Below are 19468 nucleotides of genomic sequence, written 5' to 3'. Positions count from 1 at the left end.
AAAGAGAGTATGGTCTTGTAAATAACCTTACATGACCTTGCTTGAATTGGTTGTTATCTAATAGGCTAAACACACTTGCTATCCAAAGAAAATCTTGATTGGTAAACGAGACAAACCAGATGTGGCCAATAATCGTGGACATTATAATTTTTCTTTGGTTAAGTTAAAAGCCTTACATTATACCTTTTCAGATATCAGCTATGGATAACTTTAAATCCCTTTTAGAGCCAGCTTGATCTTTTTTTTTATGCTTAAGGTTGTAATTTGTACAATTTTGGTAATTGGTTAGTGGAGCAATCATAAGACAAATGGGAATTAATGTTGCATCTCGATGCAATTTACAAATGAATTGTAAGCATAATAGATTAACAAAAATCTGTATATCTGATGTAACTTTGAGCAAGAGTTGGCATTGTCTCTTTGTACAATGCCAATTTTTTTTTTTTTTTTTTTTTTTTTTTTTGAGCAGGGGGTAACAATAATCATTTTCTGGCAGCTGGTAAATACACATACATGTGTGTCTAAGACATTTACAAGAATTGTCAGTGTTACAGCTTTTTGTACATTATTCTCTGGAATTATCAACCCAAAATAATGACAATTGCTTAACTACAATAACTTACTCAAAGTTAGAATTCACCAATTCCACAAGATACAAGAATATTTTGGGGTTAAGAGGTAGATCAGTGTATACATAGACTGTACATAGCAGGGCTGCCAAACTAGAGTGAAAATTTTGGGTGAAGTGTAAGCAAGCGACTAATCGAAGTGACAGTGGTGGGGAGGGGGGTTGGGGATGGTGTGGAATGGGGTTGTCTCCCCTCCCCCCTTTCCACTGGAGTGAACTTCATCAATTTTGCATTCTAACTGGTGGATTTGGTGCATACTCTAGTAAAGATTTCATCACATATCATAGAGAAAGTTTGCCTGTGGGAAAATCTCGAAAGTTTGGGATTGGGCATATTGCATGTTTGGATAATCAGGAATTTTAGGGACATTACTGTTTTTTTTTTTGCATGCTGTTTTGGGGGTTAAGTGTGAGAATTCTTTTATCAGAGTTAGTTAAAATTTGATGAATTGCGTGAGTCTCATGCTAATTGCGCGAGAGTTGGCAGCCCTGACATAGAGTGGAAAGTCCACACTGGTAAAGGTAACTGGATGTAATTTGTAGACATATGTACTGTATGTTATTTCTAAAGTAGTTTACAATTTATGAAATCAAGTGTGTCACTCATGATTAAAACTACAACATTTAAGTTTCTGTGAAAGGGAATAGAAGGAGAATATTTCAATTCACTGCATGAACTAGTATCTACTACTTTATATTTTCTTGCATTCGGTTTATAGTGGTTACTTGGATTCTGAAAAGTAATGTATGTGGAATATATGACCGTATGAAAGTGGGAAAAGTATGAAAGAGTGCCAATATTGTTTTATTTTAGGGACAAAATATCTGTAGAGGTGGAATACATCAAAAGCAATTAGTTTCCAGCTAATTCTCATGGTCAGTTATGTGGTAGTGATTATAAGCTAATATGTAACGTGAGTAACGTGTAACGTGAGTAACGACGATTTTGCTATTGCTGTCAAATATTTCCAATGCTCTCAAAATTTTGACCCCCTATATTTGAGTACCACAACATGAGTTATATAAATCATACAACAGTTGTTTGAAATACTGCCCAGTATGAGGACACTTTTTGAATAAAGGCATGTTGGCTTTTTATGTCATCCCAAAAAATGTAACGTGAGTAACGAAAGTATTTTGTCTTTATTTCCGATATGGATGTGGTTATTAAAATTCTATTAATATTGCATGGTAGACTAAGGACTTGTACATCTATTATACAACAGAGAGTATGTCAAACCTTCCAGTATAAAAAATATGGCAAATACAATATGCAGAGACGCCTAAAAAGTGTAACGTGAGTAACGTGGAATTGCCCAGATGCTTTGGTAATAGGATCATGTTCTGACATCGTTCCTCAGGCAAAGTTGATTGACTCTATCAACCTTCAGACACAGCCATTAGCCATGCTGATGGCAAAAATCATTACAATGACCACTGCATGGTTGATTAGCAGCTGGAACTGGACCCTGCGAATGAATACCCATCATGTAAACCCATGATGTGGGGACGATCTACATCTAAAGCTTCAGTAAAGATAAATTACTATGAGAGACAAGAGAATGTAAAGGGATGATTTGAATTAATGAGTTTTCATAGGAATTCAAACAAAATAGATATCAAGGACATTGTATATCGACAGAAATTAGATAAGAAATGAAAGAAAATAGTTGAGTAAAATCTTGTTAGATTTCACTGAACAACAAAGAACTGCTCCACAGTATTCCTGCATGAGGTTGCTTTCTTGTTTTTTTTTTTTCAGTCTCAAAATCTGTGGAGCGAGAACGTATTTTCACTTGTCTTGCAATCATTAGAACACAGTATTTGTAAATGACAAGTTCATAGTCATATGACATGGGAAATCAAAACACAGCAAAGGCAGTACTTACCATCAATGATGTTTCCTTACAGATCTGTACCATTGCTTATTTTGACCATTATAGAACACAGTTTTCAGTGGGTCTAGCCTTTTATAAATCCATTGACCTGATTTTCGCCTCATTCCTACCTGCTGCAATTCCTTCTATTTCAGGATGAGTTCTGTACCTACATGCAGCTTGAGTATGAGGAGAAGGAGGAGGCCTATCTACGCAAGAAGGAGGTGGACTTGCACACCCCAGCGCTCATCCTCAACTCTCCCCACCGTGAGGCCGTGCTGCGTGTCACAAACATGAGCGACGGCACCTGTGTCACTACCAGCCAGGTGAGCTGATTGCTTGAATTGCATGGCAGTGCAATCAGCATACAGAGGAGTTTGATTGTTCATGATTCCTTTTAAGTAGTTTATATGCTCAATGATCTGTTAATCTCAAGGTTTAATGCCCAAGTTAGTTTGATGCAGTCTCTGTCATAGCACATCTTTGATATATTCTATTTCATCACTGGTTGAGGCCCAACTATCCAGTCATACTTGTAGCATGCCATTAGTACATGTAGCATCCAAAGAGTCCTACATGAGAAATTCTCTAACTGTATTTGTTTTGTGTCCCATATTTGTAATTTCTTGATAATGATATCTTGTATATCATTTTTTTTTTAAAGATTCTATATGTACATTATGTTGATGTATTGTCCCATCCAATCATTTCTGCAGGATGGCACAATAGCCTTTTGGAGTGGCAACATGGAACTGAAAAGATGGAAGTCTGTCATGGTAAGAAACTGAATGTCATTGTGACTGATGGGATATTACACCTGTGCATAATTGCATGCTTTTGAATGACAAACGGTTCTTCCTGAAAGCAGATATAACCATATCTGTCATTGCAGCCAGTTGAGTAGCATGACCATCATACCACAACAGCCTCAAAAACTCACTCACTAGTTCTCATGTATGGAGACATGTGTCTAGTAAAGCCAGTGGCCATTAGATTGTAATAGTTTGATAATAATGTGACCAGGATCAATGCTGTTACAATTCATGCAATTAATGAACATAGTTCACAAATGCACCTAGACTGATGACAGCAATCCTCGAATTGTACTTTCTAAAGAATACTGTAAAGACAGACAATTTCACACAGTTAATTCTTTACCTCTCAGCCAGGTAAGATGAATTTTGAATGCTTGTGATTTTGTAGACAGTCACAACAAAGGAGTGAGCACTTCAAACAAATCACTGATGCCACAGTGTTTGAGAGCTTTGGCAGCACGCACTGTGGTAACGGGTAACTGGTCTGCATTTCGAATTTACCCGCTTTGATTGTTGCGCTGGTTTCAAGTCAAGTGAAATGCACAAAAACTTCCACGCTGAGAAATTGTCATCTTTTATAGTTTCTACATGTACATGGAACCCAATTTTGTATAATTTACTCAAATGTACATCCATGTGTAGTGTACAATGTACTTTAAATAGCTTTGGTAGGTGCAGTTATGAGTGTCATGATAAACCATTCCTTCTGTCTTTGTTTTTCTTCTGAATCATTATGAACAAATGTATTCTAGGTTGACCAAAACACAACAAGGCAGAAACCAAAGTGGGTGACAGATTTTGTGATGATGACTCAATTCAACAAAATCATTTTAGGTACCGGGTGAGTACAACTTCTTTGTCTGAGTATCAGCATTTGTTCTGCTCTTGTAACTTTCATAGTATGTGTTTTATTCAGATGGGTTAGGAGAAACCAATTATTAAGCGTATTTTGAGGTACATTGTCTATTTTTGTTCCAGCCCTTTGATTCAAATGTATGGAAAGATGACACGACACTTGCTCTGGTTTTATGTTCTCCAAGGACTTCATGTTAGGGCTGGGGTTGTTAATGGGTTTTAATGTTTACTTTGATATGAGGATGAGGATTAAGGTTAGGGTTATGTTTGTGAATAGAATTTATGTTTGGCTTAGCATGCAGATATTGCATAGATTCAAACTCTGTCAGTGCTTCTGGAATGATTTTATATGAACTACAGCATGTATATGTACGCACATGTGGGTATATAATTTATCACTGTGCCTCCAGCATTACATAAATTTGTGCATCACATCAGTTCTTACCATTGTTCTTTTCATCATAACCAAAAGCTGTTTGTGTTGTGCATAATTCTCTTGCCGTGCAGAGACCGGGAAATTCAATTCTATGAATTATCAACATTCGAGCCCTACTGCCAAGTGACTGGTCTGGAGACTACTCCCCTAAAACTGACCTACTGGTGAGGTTTCTAACAAATTACTCTCTTTGATGTTGCCAATTTGCTAAATATGTTTGATTTTGCAGGAAACAAAAAGTATATTAAAAAGTCTTCCTGTTTCAGGAGTCGGTATTGCCTGTTGAAATACATGTATCACAGAAGTATCACCCTGACAGCTCTTTAGGACCTCTCTGATTATGACATCTAAATGTTGGCAGTCGGTGGGGGGGGGGGGGGGGGGGGGGCATTTCATCAAACGTTTTGTCAGATATTTTTTCTGACAAATTGTTTTTAAGCTACCGGTACTGATATCCTTGCATCTGATTGGCTGAGAGCAAATTTGACAGGAAAAAAGATATCTGACATAGTGCTTGATGAAATGCCTCTGGTATCACTAAGGTCCTGTGGATGATTCACATGTTCAATTGCTTTAGATCTGATTTGATCACTTGTGTTTTAAAGTATCGAAAGAGTTATTCTGAAGAGGTGATGAAAAACATAATAAAGCTGACAATCTGATAAAACTCACCAGCTGCCTGTCTGTTGAAACCTTCATGTTTTATGTTTTTTAGCTCAAATGTTATGTGCCATGCTGCAAGTTGCTTTACCTTTATAGAGTGCTGCAAAGAATGAAATAATTTAAGTGACTCGTTCTCTGCTTCCTTTAAGTGTCTTAGAATATTTTCACCCATCTAAAGGGACATGGACCATGTAAGTGACTCCTTTTCCCAGTAAATTCAGTTTCGCAGCAAGTTATTTTCTCATTCTTGTGTAATGGTCATTTTGTCACACTGGTATTTTTGCACGTTTTTTAATATTTAATTTTACAATAGACTGCTCTGTCACATCATTCTGACCATTGTAAATTGAAGAAGCACATGTGTAGAGTGGGAATTTTTTGGTTTGTCTATTCATAGTACACAGTAAATCATTTAATTTTGCCAACTGCAAACATGTCTTTTTTTTTTCCCCCCGATACACTGTGTTGCTTTCATTTAACAGTGCTACTGGTTTTGATGAGTGCTTTCTGATGTATGGCGATAGTGATGGCTGTATCAACATTATCATCATCAATGGAGTTGGAGAAACACTGAGGTAAGGTTGCATTATGGTGACATTGTCACAGGTAGAAGGTGGAGGGGGGAGGTAGATGAAGGTTTATGAAGGTCTATGTTGCAAAGAATCAGACATGAAAAAGGGAATGCAATGAGATTACATTTTCTTTAGTATGCATGAGCTGTGGTTGGCAGGGATTTCCTGTTTCTGTATTTGATGTATTTGTATATTGTAAAATGTTTTTATTATTTAAAGTACAATGTATTTCCATTTTTGCATAGTATGTATTTCTCATTGCAAACCAGAACAACGAACATGGGTACTACACACACAGGCACAAGTCGACACACACAAATACATACATACACACATAAAAACTTACTGTAAACTTTGATATTTTTGCACAATTAAGTTTTCGCACTTGGTGGCTCAAAAACATTCGCATGGTCTTGGAATTTATGCCTTGCAATTGTCAACCCAGTCAAAATGTGCAGATAAAATTATGAAGATATTTTCACAGGTTTTAGAATTCACTTTAGAGCCAAAAGTAGTGCAAAATATGCAAAAATGAATGTACCACAAAATTTCTGCATTTTCAGTAACATGTGGATGTTAGAAATGGTGTGAACCTCATACTGATGAAGCTATTTCTTTTCTATCAGATGGACAAGCATCATCAAAATAGCATTTCAATGAGAATTTTTTGTGCCGCCGTGCATGCATTCAAATTGCATGAATTGATTTTGTTGTTGTTGTTGTTTTGAATGAAATTATTACAAAGTGGCAAATAATTTTTGAATGCTACAGTGGTCAGTTAATGTAGCAGGGCCATGTAATTCATGTTGTGCTTCCTCTATCTCTTGTGTATCAGAACCTGGAAGAAAATGCCCAAGACTGATGGCATCGCCAGCGTCACCCTGGAGAAGGTCGCCCACTCGCCCCTGACCCAGTTTGTGCGCTGGAAGGTCCACGAAGACTGGGTCGGTGACCTCAAGTATTATGATGACATCCGTTCTATCATCTCGTGCTCCAACCATGAGAGTACTGCGCTGGTCATAGGTGGGTGTTACTGACCTCTGTGTGTGTGTGTGTGTGTGTGCTTGCTGATGCAAAGTGTATTTTGATACAATGATGAGTCTGAAGGTGGATCATGGTCAACATTGGACATTTGTGCAATTCAACTTAGGTTAGGTGGTTATTACATGTAGCATGTTGGTCATGTTGTGAACTGTGAGGCATCTTATGCCCTCCAGTCTCATTGCATGATACTCTTCCCTCTGCTGTTATCTATTCAGTTATCAAGGATATACCATCTGTTGTAATTCAAATGTATTTACTGTACAACATATTTCCCCCCACTATTCCCAAAGTTTAGTTCTGATGTTATTTCTGTTTAGAGTGACTGTACTCAATTATGCTAACTAGTACACACATGAGCATGTAAACAAACACTCACTGATTCAGCATGCGTTCATGAGCAAACATGGTCTTGCTTATATGGCTTTACATGAAAAGGATTATGATGTTGCTGAGATCTTTGGTAGAGCATACACATGAAAATTGTTTAATCAGAAGGATTCTTATCTTTGCATTCCTTTACTTCTTGATGGGTCTTTGGACCTGTGCCAGACTGAATAATCTCAAACCACATCCATTAGATGAACTCATATGAATTATATCTCTGAAGCACCATAATTGATAAAAGAATCTCTGAACACTTGCCACTCTCACAAAACATATGAATTACAAGAAACATTTAGAGAGCAAGCTGTGTAGGTAAGTGATTTGTTTGCTATTTATTTGCATACTTGATAGTTACTAGTATTTGCTTGTTGAACAATCACATCATAATAGGCACATAAAATGAAATTCTCTTAGCTACGTGCAGTGTGTAATACTTTGATTTAGCAAGTATATGTCATAGGATGATACATCAAATAATTATTCTTATATGTAACTGATATACAAATAATTTTTGCACATTTTACATGTATGTGAAGCATGGAGGAGAAAAACCCATCCAAAAACCCCCCAACAACAACAAACAAACAAACAAACAAACAAACAAACAAACAAACAAACAAACAAACAAACAAACAAACAAACAAACATATGTATGTGCATTGTTGCGTGTCAATGCTGGTTATGGTTCATAACATAGTGTTCCTCCCTCATGTGCAAGGTTGTACCATTGGAAGCACCCACGTGGAATCTCAGCTGTGTGGAAAGGAACATGCGCCGCGCCCCACCACGGCCGACCGTCGTGCCAAGCTCAGTCAAATGCACTACAGCCATGCCCGTAAACGGCTCGAAAATGACGAGACTGTCTTCAAGATCCACAAGGGTGTCAAGACGTTTGACTTCTGCAAGGAGAAGAATCTCATAGCCACAGGAGGGATGGACAGAATATTGCGACTGTACAACCCCTACGTTCCGAGGTATAGTATAAATACAGTATACAGTATAAATTTATAGAACATATTGGATATAATCATTCCTTTGCCTCATGCTTTCCATTAGTGGACTAATAAAAAGGTGTCTAACTGGTCTTATTTAGTCCTCCAATGGCTGTAGACCATGCTAAGGCACTGAATTTACAATATTGTACTTCTAATCAATTAAAGTAAAAGAGAGAAGGTGTTGTCTATATTATGTACATACAAACATGTCAATCCATGTCAATCCATCACAATAAAACAAATTTCCCTGCCTGCAGGATGTTTTTCTGGTCAACCCAAAATTGGTTGTGAAAGATTCATACCATCAAGTGAACCAATTATTATGGCAAGAAGAAGAGAGAAGCATAATATAGATTCTACATCAAAAGAGTATGATACAAGGAATATAATGTATAGAAGACATGTATAGAAGACTGTGTGCTTTCTATTAAAATATCTTGTATCTTATCAAATTAATAATTCTGCAATCAGTGGCTTATTTGGGCAATCTAAAGGACGCCTTTTACATGCCAGTCATAAGGATACTTGGTAAACCTACATGTATCTCGGCAATAACTTAGATTTAGGATTATATCGTAAGACTGTCATTTGATCAAAATCTGTGAAATCAAATTTTAGAGCTATGCATAGGACAAGTGACATGAAACAGTATGGAGATACATTGTACTATGCACATCAAAACAAACTTCAGATCTTGACAAAATCTAGCCGGTTGGTCTGTCATCTACCAGTGGTATGAAGGAACTCCGAACAGCCGATAATCAATCTTAACAAACAGTCATTATGTGGAATAACTCTAGTTCAAAAAAAAAAAAAAAAATGACAGGCATACTTAGAGGCAGATGATACACAAAACAAAGTATGACCTTCTGTAACAGACTTTCTACCACATACATGAAGAGGGCGCTATTGACATTTTAGTTGCTCTCCATGTAAAAACGAAAATTGTGCCAGAGCCACTAAAGGGAAAGAAGCTTGATGTTCAAAGGTCAGAGACAAGAGTTTATTAAAGTGTTTTGATGATGGATCTCACACAGTGAAGAAAAGGAAGTAACTGCTGTCAATTCATAACTGATGAGGAAGTAGGAAGTAAAGTAACTGGTTGTCAGCAGACCTTCATTTTGTAAAGGCACAGTAGTGTTGGGCCAGTAGCATACATATATTTTGTACCTCAATTCACACAATAGGTGTGTCATTGTTTCTTATTTTGATTTTTTGCTAAGGGTAGTCAAAAATGATTAGAATTTCTATGGAATTGAAAAATGGCATAAAGCTTGTACATTTTTCAATGGAGCAAGTGATTATTCAGTTAGTACCTCCTGCAATGATTCTCTGAGAACTGACAACGCCCCAAAGTTAGGTTGGTTTTTTTTTTTTTGGCCACAGTACATGCAGTCAAGCAGAACATATATCCCCTTTCCACAGTCAATATAGCATGTGCCATCAAACAATGCAAACAATCAATTGGACATGAGATGTGAATAGAGTATGCAATGGACTGTATTATCATGCATTATAAGGTCACTCGACTGTGGTCAGCAAAAGCCAACATCTAGTGAGCTAAGCATTGGTTGCTACATACGTGTTTATACAAGTTTAACAAAAAACAAGCGCACTTTTACATTGGAAAAGATAAGTTAGACAAAATTACTGTATAAGCTGTAATTTTTGCGTACAGATATTTTTGCGAATGGGGAGGTCGCGGACATTTTCGCGAGTTGTTGTTTTCGTGAATGGACACAGAGGCTATCGGAAGTGCACTGTTAACTAGTGCATGGTGATATTTTCATATGTTGTTATATTCGCGGTCCAACAGTGACTCACAAAATTCGCGAAAGTAACAACTTATACAATACACATAAATTGCCCTGCATCGACGGAAATAAGCACTGAATTGATCAGTGTTTTACTAGTAACCATGACAAAAGAAATCCTGGGCATGCATAATCAGGCAGGATACGAAAATATGACCTGCTGATCTCAATACAGGCATCTTATCCACTAAACCACCAAGCTTCTCCCGATAGCCAGTGCTGGTTCTAATCCTTGTATTTTGCAGCAGGTACTGCGTAATTATTCAAATTCATGAAATTCTTCCTTCGAGTTCTTTTCATTGCAACTGATTAACAAATTGCCCTTGGCATACATATTCGGGCATTATTTCTTTTGTCATGCCTTTTTATGTCATATCAACACCAGAGTTGCATGCAAATGTCAGTTAAAGGATGTATATTTCCTATGCTGGAATAGCATTATTTATTACCCTGTTTGATCTGAAGTTCTTCTCAAGCTTTGCCCAGAACAAGTCCTGTCCATATTCATCCTCTTCCCATTTTAAGTATGGTCTGTTAGCACTCAGGAAGAGCCGCACAAGATAAGGAAGTTGGTCATCTTCGACATCCTCCTTGAAGATCAGGACAACTTTGTCCAATTTGGTTTCGTTAATGTGTTCTAAGGCCATGCGCAGCTTGGTCATAAACCATGGCTCCTCCACCGACTGGTTGCTGATCACAAGAACAGTCTTGTAGCTATTTTCCAGGGCATGATGGATAGCGTCTACTAAGTACATACCAATGTGAAGATAGTCGTCACCCCAGAGAATGCTTTCAAACTGGGGAAATCTTTCTTCCATTGCTGGTCTCATGACATTATTTACCCAGTCTTCATCCCCATCAGAGAACATGACATTAAGCTGGTGCCTATAGTCCTCTATTTGTTGATTGTCCTCCACTTCCTCATAGCCCAAGATGGCTAGCTTCAAGAGATAGAGCCGGTAGCGAAACCACCAGCGCTTATAGTATACAACTATAGCCACATATCCCACCATAATAAGGACCAAGGAAACTGAAACTATGAGTGTCACATTTAAGCTACAGAATTCTTCAGGATCAAAGAGTAGAAAAGGATGATTGACTAAAGTTTCAAAAGAGGATCTTGAGCAAATCGTCTTATTTGGTTGCATAAGGACAACACTGCTGAGCTCAACCCAGTTTCTGAACCAAGCTAAATCGCACATACATGAGAGTGGGTTATGTGATAAGTCTAGATGCATAGGTGTAGGGAATATTGTACTGAGAGCTATGGTGGTGAGTTGATTCTCTGACAGAAATAAGTTGAAGAGATGAGGTGTGTCATTGAACAGTGTGAGTGGCAGAGACCTAACTGAGCTCTTTTCGAAGAAAAGAGATCCAAGACTGTGGAGACCATACAGAGCGTGCACAGATGGTTCTTGAATTTGGTTTCCACTGAGATACAATGTTGTCAGGGAGGACAAATTTTGAAACAGTCCTGGTTTCAGTACATTAATCTTCGAGTCAGAGATATCCAAAGTTTTCAGGTTTTTTAGTGAACTGAAGGTTCCAATTTCCATTCTGTTCAAGGAATTTCCTTTCAGGTAAAGCCTTTCAAGCATTGCTTGACCAGCAAACAAAGAATGGTTAGTTTTGTTATCAAACAAACTTTCGCTTTCTAAATTGTTGAAACGCAAACGGAGCTTTCGCAGTGATGTAGCTCCTGTGAACTGGTACGTGGAATTCATATTAAGTTTCGTGTATGACAGATCCAGTATTTGTAAATCAGTCATCTCTCGGAAAACTTCAGCAAGGTAAGAGTGGCCTTGTGAGTTCAGATACAACTCTTGAAGATGTGGTGTTTGTGCAAATGCAACAGGAGAATATACTGTAATCCCATTATGGGACACATCTAGAACTTTGATATTTGGGACTCCCCCTAACACATTGTGAGAAAGTTTACCTAAGTTGTTGAAAGCGAGGTCTAGAGTAAGCAGTGTTTTAATGGTCCAGGGTCTGTCTTTGCAGGAAAGATTGAAGTGTTGTATCATAGAAAGCTGTAGGAAGGAGTTGGGATGTAATGTGACAATTTTATTGTGGGAAATGTTCAAATGGAGGAGGTTTTCATTGCAGGAAAATGCACCCAGTGACAGAGCGGAAATGTGATTTTCAGAAATGTCCAGGATCTGCAATGAATGAAGTCCACAAAAAGATGCATTTGCAATATTTGTGATCTTGTTCAGCTGTATTGAAAGACTTAATGTGTGATAGAAACCACAAAATGCATTTTGAGGGATATCAGAAATCCAGTTGCTGCCCAGATCAATGTTCAGTATGTGAGGAATGGGAACTCTTTCACATGTAGACATGTTTAATGGAATTATTTCCTGGAGAAAAGTGCCATAAATTGACAGTTTCTTAATCTTCAAGTTACCCATGAATGCCAACACTTCAAATTTGTTAATTTGATTCCCGTTAAGGGTAATCCAGTCAACACTTGTAAGGTCAGAGAATACCTCAGGTAATACTTCAGTGATTTTGTTTCGAGTGAAGTCTAAAGAGCCAATGGAGTTGTTTTGTAGGGGGAAAAATGCATGATGAGGAATGGATGTAATATTGTTCAATGACAAATCTATATTGGTTATTTTCTTCCAATGTATAGCAGACTGAAAATCAAGTGATTGTATAAAATTTTTCATCAAAATTAGTGTCTCTAACCTTGCTAAATCATTCATTGCAGTTATTGGTGCAGCTTTAAACAAATTATTGCCTAAATCTACACGAGTGAGATTCCTGTTAGAATTTAGCAGCCCAGGATGAAGTTTTGTCAACCTATTTTTTGAAAGACATAATATTTCAAGATGAATGAGAGGTGTAAATGCAGCATTTTCTATGTAATTGATGACATTCTTCTGCAAATTTAAGGTGATTAAATTCCAGAGGTGTACAAAGGAGTTATTTTGAAGTTGTGATATAAGATTGCGTGATAAATCTAAAGCAATGGTCCTGTTTGGGAGGTCTTGTGGAACTGACTTCAGATGGCGTTTATTGCAGTAGACCTTGATGCCTCGGCTAGTATTCACCATGTTACAGTTGTGTTGGGGAGGCGCCATTTGGTCTGTTGAGAAGTCAGCTGACACTGACAGCAGAAATGCCACCCACAGCACCGGTATCATGCTGCTTAGAGCACACATTAAGGAATGCATAGTGAATGCAGGCTTGAGATCCTCAAAATGCTGTTACCTCCACTTCCTTTGAAAATCTGACAACAGTATTAAGGTCTTTTGGGCAAGCAAGCTATTGACAGTATGCAGTCTACGAATATCATCAGATTTCTGTGAGTGCAACGATAGTCCAGGGAACTATGTCTCCCGTGTAGCTACTTCCAGTTGAATTAAGACTACAAATTTCAACTGTCAGTAAGAGTTAAGCACCAAGTTTAAGAGCAACATGTTTCCACCTTTCGCAGTTGTTGGAACAACTCTACCTCAGTCAGGAAGGATTACATCAGAGCAGTGAAACAGCTAGGGTATTTATATAAGATGGTCAGGTTGATGGCTGTGAGTTATCAAAATTGCTTGCTAGTGCTTCTGACACTCACAGTTTCAAGTTGTTCACAGTATTGTTCATGCGTTCCAACAACGACATGCAAGGGTTAAAATGTCCATAAGGTGTCTCAAAGTCCAGAAAGACTAACTGGATATTCGTAGAAAATCAGCTACAGTTGGTCAGATATTGCATCAAAGTGCCTTGATGATTCACTCCTATGACACTGTAATGGCAAAGAGGTGGCTTTAGTTCAAAGGTCAGTTTGACTTGCAACCGAGATTGAGGCTTGAAGTTGAGGTCCTGCTAGTCTTAGGTGGGATGCGCAGTGTTGTCCGTCTAAAAATGCTGTCCTTTGGACCAGATATAAATTGAAAGTCTGAAGTACTTGGGAGAAAGTCTTGACTCATCCACATTAAAGGTCTTACCACACTTCTCTTTGCAAGGAGCAGGAAGGGTGCACATTTGAAGCAGTCACTCCCACTCATGAGCAATCCATCCATGGACCCACAGTTCACCCCATCCCAGGTGATTAGCAGTGCCATATAGGAATGAATGCATGGAACCACGTTTGTCTTAAGGTCTTCAAGCTGTGACAACTACCAGATCATAGAATGCTAAACTCTGTTGTAAAGGAACAGTGCTAGAGGCTTATAGGTAGGGCATCAAGAAGTTGCAGTGACCTTGCACAGGAAATTCACAGTGGCCATGTTGTTGCAATTAAGGTCCATGACTGATGGTCAGCTGATACACTGCATGTCTCAGGTATAGCAAATAAATGACAAAGGCATAGCTTCTCTTCTGGCATGAAAGCCATTAGTATGAATTGAATGTAAGTGTAATTCATCATGCGCTCTTATACACGAATTGTGTTGGAAATCTGACGATGCATTTTTTTCATATGCTACTTTGGAAAAGTAATCAATCAAAAGTGTGTCCAATTAATCATGCATACAAATTGTACTTGAAATCAGTGCAGTCTCATTTGTAATAAATCATCAATACAAGTTTCAGTTTGGTTGAAGCAGGACTTAAAACTGTAGCTTCTTTGTATCCAATGTAGATTTACTTAGTAGTTGCTGTATTGGTGGACCCTTCAGAAGGAAAGATTGTGCAATTTGTTACATATAATTTCAAGAAGGGATGTGAAGATCACCTGACATTATCGAGTGGGGATTCTGAACTTCAGAACCAAATTTGGAATTGATGAGCATTGCAGCGCTGGATTTCATATTGTGAAGTTTCTCAAGTCTGAACAGTTAAGAAGGAGTGATCTGGTGACTAGAGAATACGACAGCACTTCAATGCAGGACCAAATTGTGTGGTATGATTGGATGCAATCAAATTGGTCCCATGGCAAATACATTTTTGTCATATATCACATCAAGTAATTATTTTCATTCATACATTGTAGGCTGGGTTTAAACCAATTTGCTTAATGTATTTCACTCAAGGGTTCAGAGAGGGAACACACAAAACAACCATATGTTAGCTTTTGCACTATTCCCTATTTTCAGTATGTCAATGCCCCACAAAATGAACATTTTTGGTATTATCAAGTAAAACCCAATAAAATATATAATCATTCTTAAGATTATGGTTTCTAAACAAATCTTGATATCTATTCAGAAATTGAATGCATTGGAACAGCTCAATACTGACAATTATGAATATACATTGTATGTAAGGATTAACAAAATTGACATTCTAACAATATGTATCCATACAAATGTGGAAAACCTTCACACAGTTGTATGTAGCAGATGTGATTAATAGTGTGCTCATGAACTGCTCTCTTGGAATTATATTTGGAGACTTTTGCCATACTGTCTATGCCAATGTGCTCTTTGCTAACAATGTGTAATGGGTCACGGTCAAGATGTGGTCATGCAAATCTTGTGGGATTGAGGTCAGTTCAAATGTTAGACAGTTCAAGGCATCAGTATCAATATAAAGAGCATGTAAAATTTCACTTTTCTCATGGATACATTATGATGGTCCCCCAAATAATATATTGCTACATTTCAATTCAAACATTTTTTTTTTAATAGCAAATATCATTTTAAGTTAATGAAGGGCAGAAAAAAATTATGAAAAACTTCCTTATATGTCAATAAAACTATTCCAGGCAAGATATATATCGTGATAAAAGAGTATGCAACATTTTATTTCATTTTGCGAGGACTCACAGTACATTGAAGTGAATATTGGTATATTACATTTGATATTCAGTCATGTATATATAGCATACTGTCACCTAAACTACATCTACAATAATTGCAGATTATTTGGCATGTATTTCTTGGGCTCTTTCTTTTATGGAACTTCATTCTTTTAAGTTTTTCAAAGAATTTAACCAAGTTCTAACATGGTGACACATGTTGAAAATATGAAATGTCTAATTATTCATTGGTGATATAAATTACATTTATGCAAATACAGAACACTTACAGCTTTGTGCAACGACAGAGGCTAATTTTGAGAAACCAGAAAGAGAAATCTAGAATTGTGTCAGGGTTTGCTACAGACAAAACCACTCTATACACCAATTTTATTGTAATGGTGTATCAATATTAGTGTACAATACAGTGTAGACTGTAGAGAATATGTAGGCATGCTTTTACATATATGCCATCATTCACTCTGCATATTATGGTGATATAAGTGGAGAGCCATAGTGTTTATCATAACTGTCACAATTCCCTTTCTATCATATATCCTTGTTAAATTCTGACATCGTGATTTCACAGAGTCTATGCTTTTTTTTTTCAATTTACATCTTTCCTTTCAGAAGCACAAATGCAGATCAATTACAGAAGAACAAGAGAACTTGTACACAACACAAAAATAGACAATGACATAAACAACTAGCTGAACAAACAACAAACCAAGCTGTTGTTTTATACAGTTTATACTTCGCACAATATCATCAGTTAAGCATATCTTGCATTCAAATAGGGCATTTCTCTGTGTTGAACAATGTGGGCACACTTAGTCCAAAATGGTAACTTATTAATACACTTATTTAATGAGTACCCTGTCAACTAACAGTGGGGAAATAAACAAAACAACCTGCTATCAATTCTTAAACCCCCCCCCAAAAAAAAAAAACAAAAAACACACACACAAACAAACAAACAAACAACAACAACAAAAGCCATCATGTGGGATACCTTTGGTTTAAAAAAAAAAAAAAAAATGACAGGCTGTATACATAGAGGCGGATGACACACACACTGTATGCGTACCCCTCCCTCCCCCACTTTAAGAGACTTTAAAATCCTGCCACATATGTGGAGAGGGCACTATCTACATTTTGGTTCCTCTTCATGCAAAAACGAAAGTAGTGTCAATGCCACTGAGGGAAAGTAGCCTACTGTTCAAACATCTGAATAATGAGATCATTAAATTTGCTAGTGAATTCTCACACAGTAAAGAGAAGGAATTATGTGCTATCAATCTATGACTTATGGGTTGTTTTACAATCGGGGTACGCACTTCTGTCTCATGGGGGTGAAAAAAAAAGTTTTTTCGTATTCCCTGATTTTTTGTCGCTGCATTGTAGGATAGTTAAATTTAAATAATCTAAAAAATTGGAGCTTAAAGTCTTCAACTTTTCTTTTTATTGCATGAAACATGCCAGTGGTGATAAAAATCTAGCCCTCAGACCTCTGATACCATCTTACCACACCCTGACTAGAAATTACAACTTCAGGTGAAAAATTAACACATTTTTTGATAATTGAAGGATGGTGAATATGAAAGCAAGTCATGTTTTTAAGTTTTAAACACTTTTGTTCTTGAAAATTCATGATTTTCATGGAAAAATCCCCAAGGCAGTCACCATGACATTGAAGAATTAATGATCCTAAACTCCACAAATCAGTTATACCAGATTTGTTGTATATCCCCGATAGGCATATCAAGGGTGCTTTTACAGGCAAAGTTTGAATGCCCTGTGGTTAATGGTTGCCGAGATAAGTAGTGTCAAAAAAATCATTCGGAGAGGACATTTCTTTTTCGGAGAGGACATATTTTTTTGACATATAGATAACAACATAACAAATACTTTTAAAATGTTTAGCCCTTTAAATGATTGATGAAAATTATGATTGTCAAGTTCAAAAAGAACATTTCCTTTGATACATTTTATCGAAATGTAGAGCAATTTCACATCATGTGATAAACAAGCCATACCAACACCCCCATAAAGGTTGTGACAAAGAAAAAGAAAAGAAAAGAGAAGCGCAACCCATAATTTAGACATGCAGTTGTGCCAGATTTATTGGACTTCACAACACTTTTAAAGAGTTGTTTTACATGTAATCTTTGAATGTCCTTTGATAAGTGGTAAATGAGATATTAGAAGACCAATGTACATTGTGTATACGTGTACATCATTCGGAGAGGACTTTTTTGACACATAAAGATACTGTATGAAAACATGATACTCTTTCCCCTTTTCAATTTATGAAAAGTAGCATTATTTATTCAACAACAAGGACATATTTTCAATATTTTTTTTCTATGAATTTCAATAAAAATCAAAGAATTTGATGATACTGAGAATCCCTGAAGAATACTAATACCCCTTTCATAAACTCATCCTCCTATTATCCGCATAAGAATAATGCGGACAATTCAATAAAAAATGCGTTCACAAACTCTGAAAATAATCCGCATTATTTTTACGAGCGCCCGTCCTGAAAAAGGCGGATAATCGTCATGGTGACTGCACACGTCCCTCCTGCGGGAAAGACAGGTGACGTTTGACCGCACCCCGGCAATTATCCGCATTATTTGGGTTTGCGTTCATAAACTCAAAATCTGGTCCCGACGCTGCTATTATGCGGATAATAGAAGGGTCAAAATAATGCGCATTATTCTATCCCCGCTCCGATTTTACGACCAAATGTTGCGGATATTATCCGCATTATTGAGTTTATGAAAGGGGTATTAGATTGGGCTACATAAATTACAAGTCCTGTAAATCCTCAAAGAGGCGAAAGTTTTAAAAAGTTTGTATCTCAGGTAAAGTATAATAATGTTGTGTAGCACCAGAGGTGTTTTTGTATGCAAATCTTAAATGCACTGTGGCATAATGTTTACTAAAAGCATTTAAAATGTCACTTTGGAGAGTATACCTCTTCTCAAAGAGGACATATTATTGACATTCACAAAAATTGCGCTCAAGATAGATGTATACATAGAGAATGGGTGCAGGTGTGGCTCTTCATTGTTATCTGCAGTTTACAAAGTGTCAGTAAAAAGTGATGCTTATGACTTTCTTGATTATCATATTGCATCACATTACAAATTAAACCCTATCGTGGTAAAACATGTTCACATAGTATAAGTTAACATTGTATGGTGTGTTCCAAGCTGACTTCTCTTATACTTTTTGAAATCCAAACAGTTTTTTACATGAACAAGCAACTTGTAATACTCTTGATATATCAATTATTTGAGATGCCTGCATGAACAAGTAAAAGGGGAAGGCATTTTTGTTTCATTATCTAGGCATTCTTTGTGTGTGCGTGTGTGATAAAAGCATTCTTTATTATGTCTAATTACACATGTAGTAAGTCTTTGAATTAAATCAACATGTATTACAAATAAGAATAATCAAATAGGCCCAAAATCCAAAATGTTTTGGACCAGTTTCCACAGAATAACATTTTGCTTCTAATATTTATATGGTTGTTAAGGCAGAAGGGCTCCTAATGCACTATGAGGGCAGAATTCTCAATTCAAGTTGTTTGCAATGTGAAATAATGTAACCTATTACAGGAGCTTTTCTTTCAGATTTTATATCGCATGGATCATACCCAGTACATTTTCGTTTTTGGGAGCACACTACATT

The 19468-nt window shown here is 37.0% G+C and overlaps 2 protein-coding genes across 2 annotated transcripts in view; one reads left to right on the top strand and one right to left on the bottom strand.

Moving 5' to 3' along the window:
• The window catches only part of LOC140235039 (cilia- and flagella-associated protein 337-like), a 151086-nt gene that overhangs the window by 15538 nt on the left and 116080 nt on the right, over positions 1 to 19468 (top strand). The window contains exons 5-11 of the mRNA XM_072315076.1: positions 2661 to 2831; positions 3222 to 3281; positions 4073 to 4161; positions 4683 to 4775; positions 5757 to 5849; positions 6682 to 6869; positions 7993 to 8248. Coding sequence (XP_072171177.1) covers positions 2661 to 2831; positions 3222 to 3281; positions 4073 to 4161; positions 4683 to 4775; positions 5757 to 5849; positions 6682 to 6869; positions 7993 to 8248 — 950 coding nt within the window. The remainder of the gene's footprint in view (positions 1 to 2660; positions 2832 to 3221; positions 3282 to 4072; positions 4162 to 4682; positions 4776 to 5756; positions 5850 to 6681; positions 6870 to 7992; positions 8249 to 19468) is intronic.
• On the bottom strand, positions 10506 to 13268 carry LOC140235210 (toll-like receptor 8). The gene has a single exon (XM_072315242.1). It carries the CDS (start codon positions 13263 to 13265, stop codon positions 10506 to 10508), a length of 2760 nt encoding a protein of 919 aa, XP_072171343.1. The 5' UTR covers positions 13266 to 13268.

The sequence above is a fragment of the Diadema setosum genome, chromosome 11, assembly GCF_964275005.1.
Source record: "Diadema setosum chromosome 11, eeDiaSeto1, whole genome shotgun sequence".
In the NCBI taxonomy this organism is placed as follows: Eukaryota; Metazoa; Echinodermata; class Echinoidea; order Diadematoida; family Diadematidae; genus Diadema; species Diadema setosum.
This window is presented reverse-complemented; position numbering and strand designations above follow the sequence as displayed.

Bases quoted from the DNA above. Each gene is read 5' to 3' on its own strand.
- LOC140235210 (XM_072315242.1), bottom strand. From the start codon at position 13,265: ATGCATTCCTTAATGTGTGCTCTAAGCAGCATGATACCGGTGCTGTGG.